At 41.0% G+C, this 15,599-nt stretch overlaps 1 protein-coding gene across 1 annotated transcript in view; it reads right to left on the minus strand.

The window, feature by feature from the left end:
• LOC121862361 (chondroitin sulfate N-acetylgalactosaminyltransferase 1-like) overlaps window positions 1–15,599 on the minus strand; it is an 89,835-nt gene that overhangs the window by 37,379 nt on the left and 36,857 nt on the right. Inside the window, exons 3-6 of the mRNA XM_042360600.1 lie at window positions 14,454–14,579; window positions 10,413–10,599; window positions 1,388–1,552; window positions 715–901 (exon numbers count right to left, since the gene is read on the minus strand). Coding sequence (XP_042216534.1) covers window positions 715–901; window positions 1,388–1,552; window positions 10,413–10,599; window positions 14,454–14,579 — 665 coding nt within the window. The remainder of the gene's footprint in view (window positions 1–714; window positions 902–1,387; window positions 1,553–10,412; window positions 10,600–14,453; window positions 14,580–15,599) is intronic.

The raw sequence follows: 15,599 nt of genomic DNA on the forward strand, positions 1-15,599 counted from the left end.
GAATGTATTATAGTATAACCCGGGAAATGCCGAGATATATAAAATTATCTGGGAAAATCTCGGCATATCTGGCCACCAGCATCACCTACCATGCCTCTGTGTCACCTACCAAACCTCTGTGTCACCTACCATGCCTCTGTGTCACCTACCATACCTCTGTGTCACCTACCATGACTCTGTGTCACCTACCATACCTCTGTGTCACCTACCATGACTCTGTGTCACCTACCATGACTCTGTGTCACCTACCATACCTCTGTGTCACCTACCATGACTCTGTGTCACCTACCATGCCTCTGTGTCTCCTATGATACTCCATTCTTTGCCTGCAGTTCTGGTAAGTATTACTTTCTTACATTTAGTAATTTGGGATAATTCGGCAAGGCCAGAGCCCCATATGTGCCGAGTTATTGAGGGTTTATTGTACTATATTCAAAACCAAGTGTGTATATAACATTTGCTGTTTAGTACAGTATGTAGTGTACTGAAATGTCAAGCCTGACCATTGGCTTACTGATAATGTATGTGGAGACAAAAATAAAACCGATCATTTAAAGAAAACTTTTCATTTTATATGGTTTGTAACTTCTAACATTAGGATCATGGTCGTCAAGATTGTGGCTTTATATCTTCTTGCGGAAAGTTACATTTTCACAACATAAAACAAAACAAAACAGATGTCTTGAAGTCTTTAAACAGCATATGTGAGCTCACCAGCTGTTTAGTGTTGTGCTGCACTTTGGTAACTACAGTAAGTGGTGCAAAGGGCCTCAAGAGGGTGACAGTACGGTACTGGTGGGAGGTACGGTTGGCGTGGCGGTCGTGGAACAACAACTCATAGTGGGTCCCGCTGGTGGGCACAGTGCGATACATTCCTTCCACAAAATCATCAACAGTAAATCTGTAAAAATAAAATTACAGTATGTGGTCACAGAAATTTTCATAATAAGCAAAATTACTTTTGACAGTTTATTTTGTACTGTAATGAAACATTGCTAAATATTACAGCATTATATAAGGCAGGGGTTCTCAAACTTTTTTCAACCAAGGACCCCTTATATACCATGACGCATACAAATATTGTCAATAATCAAAGAATAAATCATAGTCCAAAGCATTTGTTCATTTCAACCCAAATCCAAAATATCCTGCGAATTGGAATCGCCAAATCTCTCACAAACGTTAAATTCACTATTTCTCAAAAACTTTTCATGGACCAGTTTGAGAATTTTTAAATATCATTAGTGTATGGATTGCTCCTAAAATTATGAGACCCTCTTCTGATGTGTATTAAAATTTTTCTCCACTTAACACGAATCAGTTATTTGTAATGTCAACCCTGCTATTTAATTTTTTTTGTTGTTCTTGCAAATGAAAATCAACTTACCTGGCAGGTATAGGGGTGTTCAGATGATCAAGAGCTGCAGTGAGAGAAGCAACAATATCCCGGCGTTTAAAACCGATTGGCTTTTCCACCACTCTCTTCCCCAGCCCAAGCTCTGAGGGATACACTCTTGACCAAGTGAAATGGGAGAAGGCCACAACCTCATATCTGTAGGAAAGAATTAATAAAAATCTGATAAAACTTGTTAATTTCTAAAATACCTAATAAGCACATACTGTACTATACAACACGACAAACAAACGAAGGCTCACTGAACAGTAATGATTTATGAATTATATTCAGTGCATCATCTGAGCGCTGACCACTTATTATATATATATATAAAAAAAAGGAAAGTTAAAATATCAAGATCTGCAGTATGATTCATTCCTGCTTTTTTACTATATTTTTCCTTTTTACTGTAAGAGTGTATTTGTGCTAACGAGTAAGCCTGCCATTCTGCTGTTGTGGTGAAGGAAGCTAAAGGAAGCTATCTCTTTCTTCTGACACTCTTAATAACAAAATCACAGTGAAAACTGCATGTCTTCATATCTCCTGATTAAACAAGTTCATTATTTTGCACATATTCTGAGTGAAACTTCCATGTTTCATTGTCTGCTTATCTTCTAAAGTTTTGGCATCTCCAATTTATGTATTACAAACCAGGTCATGTACAGTAGCTAAACAACTATCTGTGCAGGTGGGGGTCGATATGCTCCGAAATTTTACGTGTGGCTAGTGACAGCCCTCATATACCAATATTTATCGTCCATGGTCTCATATTGTTTCCCACAAATTATGCAAAGATAGTTGTTTTAACTACTGTACACTGTGGTATTAAACAGGAAGAAATACAAAGACAAGTACAGTAATGTTCTTTTGGGTTCAAGATTTAAGAAAATAGGTAATAAAATGTTTAATCTCCAGGATTAGAATTTCTGTAAATATTTTCTGATTTGTCTATGCTCTACAAACAAGTACAGTAACATAACAAAGTACTGTTGTGCAAATACAATGGTAATGCGAATCACAATCTTTAATTCAGTGAAAGATTATGAAATTTCTTAAGGCATAACTTCAAAGAAAAATTACTTAGTTTTCTATAAACTACTAGAGTTTATTGTTATGGTGGCTTAAATATTTACTAAAACATCCAGAGCGTACTTTTCCTGGAGCAGCAGCTGGTTTTTACTAAACTTTATACTGTACTGTACTGGAGCAAGGGCAGGAGGAAGGATGAACTGACCCAAGTTTTAGTATCTGTGGATAATAAAATCAACCTTTTTGTCATGTGAAACAATGTTATCCATGGTTTAGGTTAGTTGTTTACAAATATAATGCTTAATAGTACATAATAGTACACAGATAAACAAAAACCCATTAGTATATCTAAGTAATTTGTCATCTACTGTATGTCCCAGTGGTCGATCAAGGTGAAAGTCCAAAACTAGAATCTTTATGTTTGGCTATTTTGAACTCGAAACATCTACCGGTATCTGGATATTCAGGGTGAATTTTTTAATTAATGGTGAATTAAAATTATGGATTCAAAATTCATATGTATTTTTAGTTTATCATTTTACCTCTATCAGCTTACTAACTGTTTGGGCAGTTGGTCTTTTCTTCTTACAACCTTCATTGTCCAGTACAGTACAGGAGAAAACCAGTGTACCCGGAGAAGACTTGTGAAATTTGGTATGGTCACACCAAATATCACCACTCCCACATCTGTCCCAGGCCAGGAATTGAATCCATGACCAGAGGTGGGCAAGTAATGAAGTACAGTAGTTGTACAGTAATCTATTACAATAACTAACTAGCTTTTCCAGCTACCAAACAGGGAGGTGCTACCACCTGGGAAGATATTGGAAGCAGAATGTGTTGTCTATGGTAGATCTTATTGCCACATGGCATCACGAAAATTGTAACCAAGTCCCAGGTTGCTGATCTGACTTTCTGCCTCATTTACACACAATTGCAGGGTCTCAATTGTTTCTCTTACTATTGACAACACAACATACACATATTGTTCCTCACTTTTGATTTTTTTTTCATTTTGTATTTCTTTGTGGTTCTTTATTATTATTATTATTATTATTATTATTATTATTATTATTATTATTACTACATTTTCGCCCCCCAGGCCCCGATGTGGGTCAGTGACTATGTGCCTGGGTGGGCTAATCCCCATATATTTCAAAATGACCAATAATTTGCTTGGAAACACAGAAAAAAAGCGTTTAGTTGAAGAGAGTCTCAAGCAAGATGTTACCTCCAGTGAAAACAGAGAGACTAACGCCTGTCTGGTGTGTGAACAGGCTGCATGGCACGCCAGAAACTAGTACAGTTTCTTTACCTTCAATTTTGTTCAATAATTGTTAAAATGACTAAAAAAGTTAATATTAAACTTTTAAAATTATTGAATAGTATAAACTTCTTGATATTTACTAAAATACACTGTAGTAAGGAATTTAAGCCCTAGAACCGATTAATGTATTGGCGGACTGATACTAAAGCTGGTTGCCCGGTCAGTGCAAGTGAAAACATGTTGAGGTCGGTTCGTAAGAACTTCGTGAACCGAATTTTTGTTCGTTAACCGAATTGAAGATCCTTATGGAAGGCTGTTCGTTAACCGAAATTTCGTTAACCGAGGCGTTCGTTAAACGAGGGGTCACTGTATAGTATGTTTTTGTTTCACTAATTATCTATTTAAGCTCCAAAGCTGTTTATTCTCCCTATTATTGATAATAGTGGAGAGGTAAAATTATTTACTAGTTAACTGGATATTACTCTCTGACTGGTGGGTGTCAGACTTTCCAGTCCATAGATATTAGACTCAGAGAAGAAGGAATTTTCCACCAACACTACTGGTAGCAATGATGATTATGATGAGGATTTATATATATATTTTTTAATTATTATTATTATTATTATTTTTAATTTTTTAAACTGGTAATAGCCCACCCGGGCACAGGCCATTGACCCACAACGGGGCCTGGGGGGCCAAAAAATAAGAGTATTAAGAAATTAAAAATAAAAGAAAACGACTACTGTATATTAATCAACACCACGAGTATGCTGGAAAACCAGCTTTTTAAAGTGAGACAGATTGTAAGAGTATGGAGACACAGAAGAATGCAGAGCATTCCACAGTTTGGCTGTGTGAGGAAAGAAGGAGGTACTATAGCGGGTTATTCTAGTGTGACCGACATCCACACAGAAATGGTGGGCACCGCGGGCAAGACGAGTGTTACGAGCCCACGACCTTACCGTCGGTACACAGGATGCCAAATCCACCGAACATTGCCCGTTAAAGTACCTGTAGAAGAGTGTGTGTGAAGCAACATTGCAGCAAAGAGAAAGGGAAGAGAGATTATCAACTAAAGGAGAAGAGTTAATAAGACGAAATGCCTTTGATTTCACCCTATTTAACAGTTGGACGGAAGAAGAGCCACCCCAGATATGAGAGCAGTACTCCAAGTTAGGACAAATGAGTCCCTTATATACTTGAAGTAACTGCTCAGGAGTGAAGTAGCTACGGCATATGTACACCATTCCCAGGCTTTGGGAGGCAGCTTTAGCAATGTTGAGGATGTGTGGCTTCCATGACATACAGGTTATTAGAGGTAATGGCGAGGCCTAGCATATCTATTTTAGAATTTAGCAGAATGATTGCGTCCTGAAATGTGATTGGAAAGAGATCTTCTTTTTTGGAAAGTGTAATTGGTAAATACTGTGTTTTATTACTACAGTATTGAATTTAACCAAGTTTCTACCTCACCATTTGGAGATGCTGCACAGATCTGCATTGATAGATGAAATGATATCAGCTCTAGAAACAGATCTAGTTTGAGAATTAGGGGGAAGGGAGAAATGTGAAGAAGAGTGAAGAGTAGAATCATCAGGGTAAGAATGGACAGAATTAGTCATAGTGTGAAGTAAATCATTGATAAAAAGAAGGAAGAGTAGGTGAAAGAGCAGAACCTTGTGGAACACCACTATTGGTAGAGAAAGAGCGAGAGATCGATCCCTCAACAACAACTGCCATGGATCGGTTCTTAAGGAACCTAGAAATTAGAGAACCAAGTGGGGGAGAGAAACCATAAGAGGAAAGTTTAGAAAGAGAAGACTTTTGCCATACCCTGTCAAATGCTTTGGAGATATCTAGGGCCACGACGAAAGTTTCCCCATAACCCCAAAGAGAGGATGACCAAAGATGGGTGCAGTAAGAGAGCAGATCACCAGTAGATCTCGCCTGGTGGAAGCCATACTGGTGATCCGACAAAAGAGAAAGGTAGTCAAGGTGATGGAGTAAATGAAAATTTAAGATAGTTTCAAAAATCTTCGAGAGGGATAAAGTTAGGGCAATAGGGCAATAGTTAGAGGGATTAGAATGGTCATCCTTGTTCGGGATGGGCTAAGCCGAGGCATGCTTCCAAGAAGGAAAAGTTTGGGTTCTGAGGTAAAGGTGAAAGAGGCAGCAAGCACAGGGGCCAGAACTTCAGCACACTCCCTCAGAACACGAGGGGGTATTCCGTCTGGTCCGTGTGCGTTACCCACATCCAACCTGGTTAACACATCAGCAACCTTATGATTGGAGATTATAGGAGAGTGCATAGGTTCAGTAGGAGGAGCAGGAGTAGGAGGGATAGAGTTGGAATCGTCTAAGGTGGAGTTAAGAGGAGAATAAGGTGCCAAAGAGATTGGCTTTATCAGGAGGAAAGTTGGGCTATAGAGTTATCAGGTCGGAAGAGAGGAGGAGAAAAAAAGGAATGCAGAAGTTATTACAGATGTTTTTGGTGAAGGGACAGAAGGATTTACTAGAAGAAGAGTTAGTCAGGTCAGCGGTCTTTCGTTTTATATAATTCCGCTTGGCCCTACCAAGAATAGCCTTACAAAGTTACAAATGATTCCTTTTAGTAATGAAGGAGAAGCAAGTAACAGGAGGAGATAGTTTCATAACTTGATACACCCTGTCTCTCTCCCTACATGCAAGAGAACAGGAGCGATCAAACCATGATTGTAAAGTGAAAGTTTTGGTAGAGGGGATAATTACACTCATACCACCCAGTATAACTCCAGCAATGCTGTCAGCACATACAGAGGCGTCCCGAGTGGAAAAGCAACATTCATCCCAGGGAAAGTCGGAGAATTCTCAAAAGGATTGACAGAGTGCACTCCAATAGTGGTATAGAAGGGGTGGGGGAGGTGATCATGCCCAGTTGATTTAATAGAAATAAGATTGTGATCAGAAGACCCTAAGGGGGCAGAAACTGAGTATGAACAGTGTGAGGGGTTAGAGGTAAAACAAAGATCAAGAATATTAGAAAGTTGATTGTGTCGATCAGGAACATATGTAGGGTGTTTAATTATTTGTTCCAGATCATTAAGTAAGGAAAAAGAGTGCCTAAACTCCACCTGGGTCATCCCTTGCAGAGCCAAACCACTCTCTGTGATGTACACTCTCCTCTAAAAAAGTATCGGCCCCCTTGGGCCTGATGTTTTTTAAAATTAACACAATAACACGTGCACAGCAGTCTCGGTTCAGTTGGTATTTCTGATTGTGAGTTGCACCTTTCATTCTTTCTTCTTGCACCTGATAACCACCATGATATCTGCAATATATCAACTATTCTCTACTTAATGTAATGAAATAGGATAAACTGCAATACCATACACAAAACCAATAAAGTTACGAGTAACACCTGTAATTTATGCACCTTAGATACTAATTCAGCCCCAGGGGATGGCTTGCCAAATAGGAACATAATGTTACTAGGTTTTCATGAACTGAGGTTACAATGGAATCGCTTTGAACGAAATATGAAACACTATGATCCGATATTACATTCATCTGCAAATACAGTAATTACAGGTGTATTATGATGCCATATTAAATTACAATGACATTATGATTTACTGCATTTCGATATTATTTCTACCTCAATTAATGAGAAAACAATTATGAATATAACATATTATCTCATGATTTGTGCTGGCAACGGAATATTATCTGATATACACTAGGAGATGATGTCGTCAAGTTCTCCCATGGGATTGAGAGTCACTTGGGAGACATCACAGGCATTTCCCATCATAATGTGGCCAGGTGCAAGCTGTGTTTTCCAATGAGTCTCGGGTACTAGTGTTGGTCATGGTTTCCAGCAGAAAACACCCATTATTTGACTGCAGGTGATATATTTTCGCTACATTAATATTGTTATTTTATTCTACTAAAAATGAAGCACGGTGATTCACCATAATTACAACAAATGACAGAAATAATAATTGGCAATCTCACAGATACAAGGAAAGCAGGCCTACCAACATCACACTTGGTGATTGGAAATACTGTATTCGTCCATTGTGACACATTGTATCGATGAGTAGAGGGGTCGATACTTTTTTGGGCAAGTGTACATTGAAATCTCCTAGGTAAAGGATCTCGGTGTGTATGTGTGGATAGCAACGACTCATGGCGATACAAATAGAGACACTTGTAGTGGACGTCTCCCCTACAAACTGCGTAGCTGCCACCACCTGCTACCGCCTCCCTAGCAACCAACCAGATGTTACCGTATCTTAGCAACGGAACTAGTCACCGGCGACTTCTCGGGTTTTCCCAACATGACTCATAGCGGCTGCTGCTGGGTATATAAGCTCTGTCTCTCCATTGAGATTCATTCTGACCATTCTTCTACAACAAGCAACACCTCCTCCTCCGCCGCTGCCTGGCAGACCTCGCATCTCCTCGCCTGTCTGGCGGTCCTCGCTCCCGCCAGCGAGCATGGCGACCCACCAGCTGTCCTCCTCTGAGCTTCCTCACCAACCAACTCTCATTCTGCCCATCTTCCTGAACAAGCAACACCTCCTCCAGCAAGCTCCACGCTGTTAACATTTATTTCAACCAGGAGGCCAGCAACAGGCAACATCTTCTCTAACGAAGCTCCTGCACATCTACCTCCTTCAACACGCTACTCACCGAACGTCTCTACTGAGCAGCTCCCCACCACACGGCATCTCCAGCACCAGACTGTCTATCATAAAACTTATATATTATACAAGAAAACCACATTAGAGTTTCCTTCCATCCTGAGTGCTAGACAACATTAATATCACGATACCCCTACACACTTGTAAATGGGATGAAAGTACAAAATAAAGTGGGAGCATGTGGCTCGCTTCTTAGAAGAACCAGTCAGCTCTGTAGAGAGCATTAAGGAGTGGCCACAACTTGAGCCAATATTTCTCGAACTAAACATGCCTTTGCCTTCAAGTGCTGCATACAAGCGAATGCTTAGCTGCACAGGACTAATTTTTGTACCCTGTCATTCACATACGGTATTAGTGAGAAGAACTTTGAACATCAGTTGTTGGTGAAATTTAACTCCAGCAAATTTTGAGTGGTGATATTAATTGTAAATTGCTTTTTCTGTTCAACAGAGCTAGAGAATTTTGTTTATGTTTTGTTTTCTCAGTTCTGTGAGTGAGCTCAGAATGCTAAATTTTTCCCCTTGTACCTTTAAGATGCCATTTATACTTAATATTCTTATTTTTTCTTTCAACTGTAGGATTCAGAAAGTGCTATTAATTACCAGTTCTTCATATTTGTGTTACAATATTTCAATAAAATTAAACATTGAAAAGATTTAAATAATCAATGAAGATAAGCGCTTTCTACTTTATACCTTTTAATTACTTTCAGGGATCAGAAATTTTTACTTTTACCCGGTACTCGATTCCTTTTTTAGGCTAGTAAATTTTCTTATAGCCTACATCACTCGATTACTATTTTCAACAAGTAATTCTACTTTTACTCGATTACAAATTGTTAATAACTTACCCACAACTGCCCGGGACACAATGGTGAGAGGCATATGCATTACAGTACAGCTGAACCATCAACAACTTTTTTCATGACCGAAAGCAGCGAGTGGTGATTAATGGCACAAAACTGTCGTGTGCTCGTGACAAGTAGAGTACCACAGGGCAGTGTATTGGGCTTGTCGATGTTTGTTTGTTCTCATAAATGACATGCCAGAAGCTATACACTTCTCCATCAAATGTGTGCAGATGATGCCAAGTTATTCAGGGAAATTAAGAACCAAGTGGAGTGTGAAGACTTACACAAAGATGTCAGCTTCAAGAATGGTCGAAGAAATGGCTGTTAAGATTCAATGTCCCAATGGGATAAGGAAATACCATTAATAGAGACCAAATGTGAAAAGGACCTGGGTGAGTATGTTGACAATGAACTTAAGTTCTCCAGCCATTGTGAGAAGAAGGTGAATCAAGTGACTAAGCTAGGAGGTCTTATAAGAAAGTTGTTCAGATATCTAGATATCTCGTAACACTCTTCAGGAGTGATGTGCTTCGCTTGGAGTATGGTACAGTACTGTCACCCCATCTAGTTCCCAAGATATGCGAGAGACGAAGTTGATTGAAAATGTCCAAAGGAGGGCTACCAGACAGGTGCCTGCACTACTGCACCTCAGTTACCCAGAGAGATTAGAATGCCAGCAATTGCCTAGTTTATACTATAAATGGTTAAGGGGTAACTTATTTAAAGTTTATAAGCATCTCAAGAGGGCATCACTCAGTTGAGTGTCCATATTTAGAGCTGGAAGATGCCTGCACCCCTAAAGGTCACAGCTCAAGGAGGAAGAAGCCACTAGTCCAGAATTTTGTGAGAGCAAACTTTTTTGCAATGAGAATTGTAAACTCTTGGAACAATCTCCCAGTCTGTGTTGTGATGCCACTGAGTGTTAGCTCTTTCAAGACCAGACTTGACCAACACTGGCACAGTTACAGATACATTCTGGACCCAGTACAATACTTGCCAACAGTACATAAAAGACATGACCGGCTGCCCAAGCAGCTAACGAGTCGATCAGTAGCAAAGAGGATAAAAGTAAAAATATATTAACATTCACTATAAACATTTGACAAAAGGTGTTTTAAATGAAACTCAAATTTTAATGAAATATTTCTGTGCTAATGTGAAACTTTTATTAATAAGGTTACTTACTCATTGTTAAGTGGAATCCCTTGTGTTATCTCTGACTGAGCCACCTGGTGCTGTATGATGGCCCCACATGGCCCATCCACCAGTATCACATTACTGTTGTTCTTGGTGTGGGTGTTGGAGCTGATAACAGGTGGAGGTGGCCCCACTCCTACCCCGGCTGGACTCTCTGACGATTCTGAATCACCTCCTACAATAATAATTAATAAAAGTAATACACTAACTGTGAGAACAGATGATTATCCTACTGTACGTATGAACTGTTTTAGGTTAACAGTGATTCACTAAACTCTCAATCTGGATTTCACCTCGAAGATTAGTAGATAGAGACAAACACTGTACATCCTGAATACTGTAAGAGAAACACGCTTAAAAATGATCATAAGAAAATTACAGGTACATACAGTACTGAGGAATTATAGTTGCAACATGAATGAAATTATTCAAAATTATTGACAATAAATGAACAAAATTACTCGCACATTTTTACTCCAGATCTTAATCAGACTGTCTTGGAGTAGGTTACCTAATAAGATTTTGAACAAAATCAAAATATTCTATCTTTGTCGCCAAAAGGGATTTACTGTACAGGTATTTATTTATTTTTTTGCTGAAAATGTGTTTCCTCTTGGAATTGGAAATTAACTTAAACACATACAGAATAACTGAAAAAAACTCTAACAATCACCATTGAAAAACAGTTACTGTACTGTATTTTAACAGGGTTGCAAAAAAAAAAATCCCTGACTGAATTCTGACAACTTCCTCACTACAGTATTTAAAGGAGACAATTTAAGTTTGAGGCGGGAAATGGCGGTCACACACTGGAGGTTGTATTTACCCACATACTTGGACTCACCATCAGCGGTTTTGGCCATAGGATGATTTTTCACTTTCCAACTGAAGAGTTAACCCCATACCACTGGAACACTACCAACCACCACTAATATATAATTCATCAATCAGCTTTATCATGAAATGTGACCACTGCTATGTATCAAAGCAAATGACCAGAACTATATAAAATTATAAAATTAAATCCTTTAGGCAGAGTTATAAAGTAACTAAATAAATTTACTCGAGTACTGTACCCGTGTAAGATTTCTGGGTATGTATTTACTTTTTAACAAGTACAGGTACTCACTTTTTTTAGTACTTTTACTCCAATACAATTGAAAAAAACAAATATATTACTCGTTACATGCAAACTAATAATATAATCTTAAATTAATTAATTATTAACTATAGTAAAAGAGTTGTGTGGGGTGGAGGGTACAGTGTGGGGAGACACCATGCGGTCACACACCGAGGTTTCGTGAGGTGAAGTCTGGTCAGGTCAGGTGGTAGTGGCCATGACAGTGGACTTTCCCTTTGATCTTCTTGTGTCCATTAGCACCTTGACCACCCCCATCACCTAGCCTACCCTCTTATCTCCCCCCTCACCCATCGAATACCTTCTCTTCTCCCCCACCTTTCCTTCAGGGGCTTGGTTTTCCCGTTAGACGTCAGTTGCTCTTTGCATATACAGTATAGTCTGCATTTACGCGGATTTGGTTTACGCATTTGGTCATTTACGCGACACCTTGCCAGAATGAAAATTTTAAGTTACACGGTTCATTCCATCATTTACGCGGGAATCGGCGCCTGGAGGGTGCACATTAAGTCGCTCTTACGTTATCGCTGACGTCATATGACGTATCGGACTGTGATTGGGCCACGCATCCTTACCTCCCTCCGCCGCTAGCTGAGATTGGTCTAATGTAACTGCCGTGCCCTGCCACAAGAGGGAAGAAGTCGCTGACCTAGCCGGGCCAGTCTCATTGTTCTCAGTTCTCCGCGTATACTTTTCTCTCTTGTGCCCGCTATTCCCCTCACAATGGTTTCCGCTGGACCCCCACCACCCCAGGGAAACCTTGAACTACCTGGACCAAGCCATGATTATGTGAAGGAAGTCATCGAGTTGGGGGAGAAAATGAAGCTCATCCTTGACAAAGACACAGTCAAGCATCGGTATGAAGTGTCTAATAACCTTCTGTCGAAAATTATGGAGCCGTATGTCCAGATGTATCACGACAACATCAATGCTAGTCTCGCCCGCAACCCACCACAACCACAGCCAGCCCAAGTCAGTGATAGTGACAGTGAGGATATGGACTTTGAGGGGTTTGTCAGGGAGGCCCTGCAAACCTCTGTGAATAGTGATAGTGATTCACCGGAGGGCCACTAATCTGCCCTTTGCCTCGGAACCAGCCGCCATCCACGTGTGCCGACCCATCTCTTCAACTAACGTAAGTGTTAAACACCTTTATATTTGTAGTTTTTTATTTAGATATTATGTGTGTGTCAATACCATCATAAAATTATGATGTTATTTTTACTTCAAGGTACGTATTGTCGGAAAAAGTGGAGTTTGGGAGTCGGCCCAGTCTCTATTTCAATTAATCCCAGATGTTCTGTTATTTTGTTTACGCGTTTCTCGTTTTACGCGGACCTCCACGGGTTCAATTGACCGCGTAAATGCAGACTATACTGTACCTGTACCTAAAATGAATTTCAAAGAGGCTGTGATTCTAAAATGCTTTACATAATTCCATCTTAGATATAAAGCCTGTATGTATACATATGTGTGAGACTCCGTGTATTTAAAATTCTACTCAAATAACTACAGTAAGTACCAATGTGCTAACCCCCACCACCCGCCAGATGTGATGTTACGTGGTGCAAAAAATTCAGCCACTCATCAAATAGAATAAAAAAATAACGTCACCACAGACACCCCCCAACTAGAGGGACAGTTCACGGTGAGTCAGTCATTCACTTACTATGGGGGCAACAATCATCCACAAACTCCTCAACTGAAGGAGCTTGATAGCTACTTGGCATGCTCAGGGGATGGAATAGAGCTTCTGAGCTCTTTCCCGACATTATGTGACTTATCTCTGCATCTATTTTTTTTCAGTCAAGATTTTTCAATATCAACACTATCTTACACATATTGCTTTTCTCCATTAGGTTTCACATTTCATCCTACTGCATCCTTACTGCAATATCTCAACATTTCTTTAGAAATCTTTATTTTTGACTGATCACTTTTCTTTTCTTCAACTAAAATGTTAAAAACTCTGTCACAAAAAATTCTTTGCTCCAACAAGTTGGTTTCATCTTGGGCACTGTACATCTTTATTGATGCTAGAACCCTGTTCATCTGATGCCTGGCCATGCGATAGGGTAAAAATCATCTTAAAGAACTCCCACAGTCTACTATACACATATTCAGCAAAAACAGCATCCAGTCATTTTCCTGTGGTATGCAGAACAAACCTGAACGTTCTGAAAATATTTTTTTTTTCAGAGCTTATATGAAATTCCTGACCCTTTCAAAAAGGCCTTTTTCCCAGACCTGCCACGGAATTCCCTAACCTGTGGCAACCCTGTATGACAAGTAACTGTACTAAACAGTGAATGACGAGTCCAAAATATACAGTACCTGTACAGTACAGTATAGTACAGTATTATGAATTTGCTGCAGTGCCGGATTTAGAAAGGAGTACTGGGTATATAAAAAGCTATCATCTTTTGTCACTGGCTAGTTATTTGTTCTATTGTTGTACGTAGTTAGCAACCTGGGGAGGGGAGGGGGGGATAGTATATAAGCTAGGATACACTATTGCTTACTCAAAGAGATTTAAGGTAAAAATAAATTTCCCATATTCTAGGCCCAGGGCAATCATTTATTTTTTTGTAAGGCATTTTACTTTTATAACACAACGGCTCATGAATATCTTACTAAAAGTAAGTAGAGTGGAGCTCAGGGCCCCATAGGCATAACTGAACTGCACAGGGTCTCCACAGGGTCTCCACAGGGTCTGCACAGGCCTAAATCTGGCACTAAACAGAACTGAACCTAATGCTATGATCCTAACAAAGATTTTGGTATACTGTACGTATGTACAGTACTGTATTTACAAAGCTCCCTCCCTCTGAACAAGCCCAAGCCCCTAAGTGTTCTAGTACGGTACATATACAGTGTAACTGATGACTTACGGTTGGCTTGTTCTCTGGCTAGCTCCTCCTTGAGTTGTGCTATCTGCAGGAGTAACTTGCGTGTGTGCGCTTGGTATTCCTCTTTCCATGCCACCTGACGCTCCCAACTTGCGCAGTCATCCTCACCTGTGGGAACACAATGGTGAGGATAAAATTATATCTATTTACTCTGTTCAAGATCATGTTTCAGACAATACATTGTCCCATACTGTTTACCCAGTTTGCATTATTATAGAATTATGCTAAATGCAGTAACCACAGAGCTATGTACAGACTTCCACCTGCTACAGTCAGCGTTGTCAATCCTCGTCTCTGAGAGTTGTGAACCATGGGAGTATGAACCCATGTCCGAAGCATTTGCTAGTGACGTGGAGTGGAGGACCAGGGGCAGGTGTGAGAGAAGGGTGACGGGCTAGTGTGGGGGGGCGGGGTGAAGAGGGTAGGAGTGGAGGACCAGGGGCAGGTGAGAGAAGGGTGACGGGCTAGTGTGGGGGGGAAGAGGGTAGGAGTGGAGACCAGGGCAGGTGTGAGAGAAGGGTGACGGGCTAGTGTGGGGGGGGAAGAGGGTAGGAGGAGGACCAGGGCAGGTGAGAGAAGGGCACGGGCTAGTGGGGGGGAAGAGGGTAGGAGGGAGGACTAGGGGGAGAGAAGGGTGACGGGCTAGTGGGGGGTGAAGAGGGAGGGAGGAGGACCAGGGAGGTGGGAGAAGGTGACGGGCTAGTGGGGGGGTGAAGAGGGTAGGAGGAGGACCAGGGCAGGTGGGAGAAGGGTGACGGGTAGGGGGTGAAGAGGGTAGGGAGGGAGGACCAGGGGCAGGTGAGAAGGGTGACGGCCAGTGTGGGGGTGAAGAGGGTAGGAGGAGGACCAGGGCAGGTGGAGAGAAGGGTGACGGGCTAGGTGGGGGGGTGAAGAGGTAGGAGTGGAGGACCAGGGGCAGGTGAGAGAAGGGTGACGGGCTATGTGGGGGGTGAAGAGGGAGGGGAGGGAGGACCAGGGCAGGTGTGGGAGAAGGGTGACGGGCTAGTGTGGGGGGGTGAAGAGGTAGAGTGAGGACCAGGGGCAGGTGGAGAGGTGACGGGCTAGGTGTGGGGGTGAAGAGGGTAGGAGTGGAGACCAGGGGCAGGTGTGGAGAGAAGGGTGACGGGC

The sequence above is a fragment of the Homarus americanus genome, unplaced genomic scaffold (assembly GCF_018991925.1).
Source record: "Homarus americanus isolate GMGI-L3 unplaced genomic scaffold, GMGI_Hamer_2.0 scaffold31037, whole genome shotgun sequence".
NCBI classification, from domain to species: Eukaryota; Metazoa; Arthropoda; class Malacostraca; order Decapoda; family Nephropidae; genus Homarus; species Homarus americanus.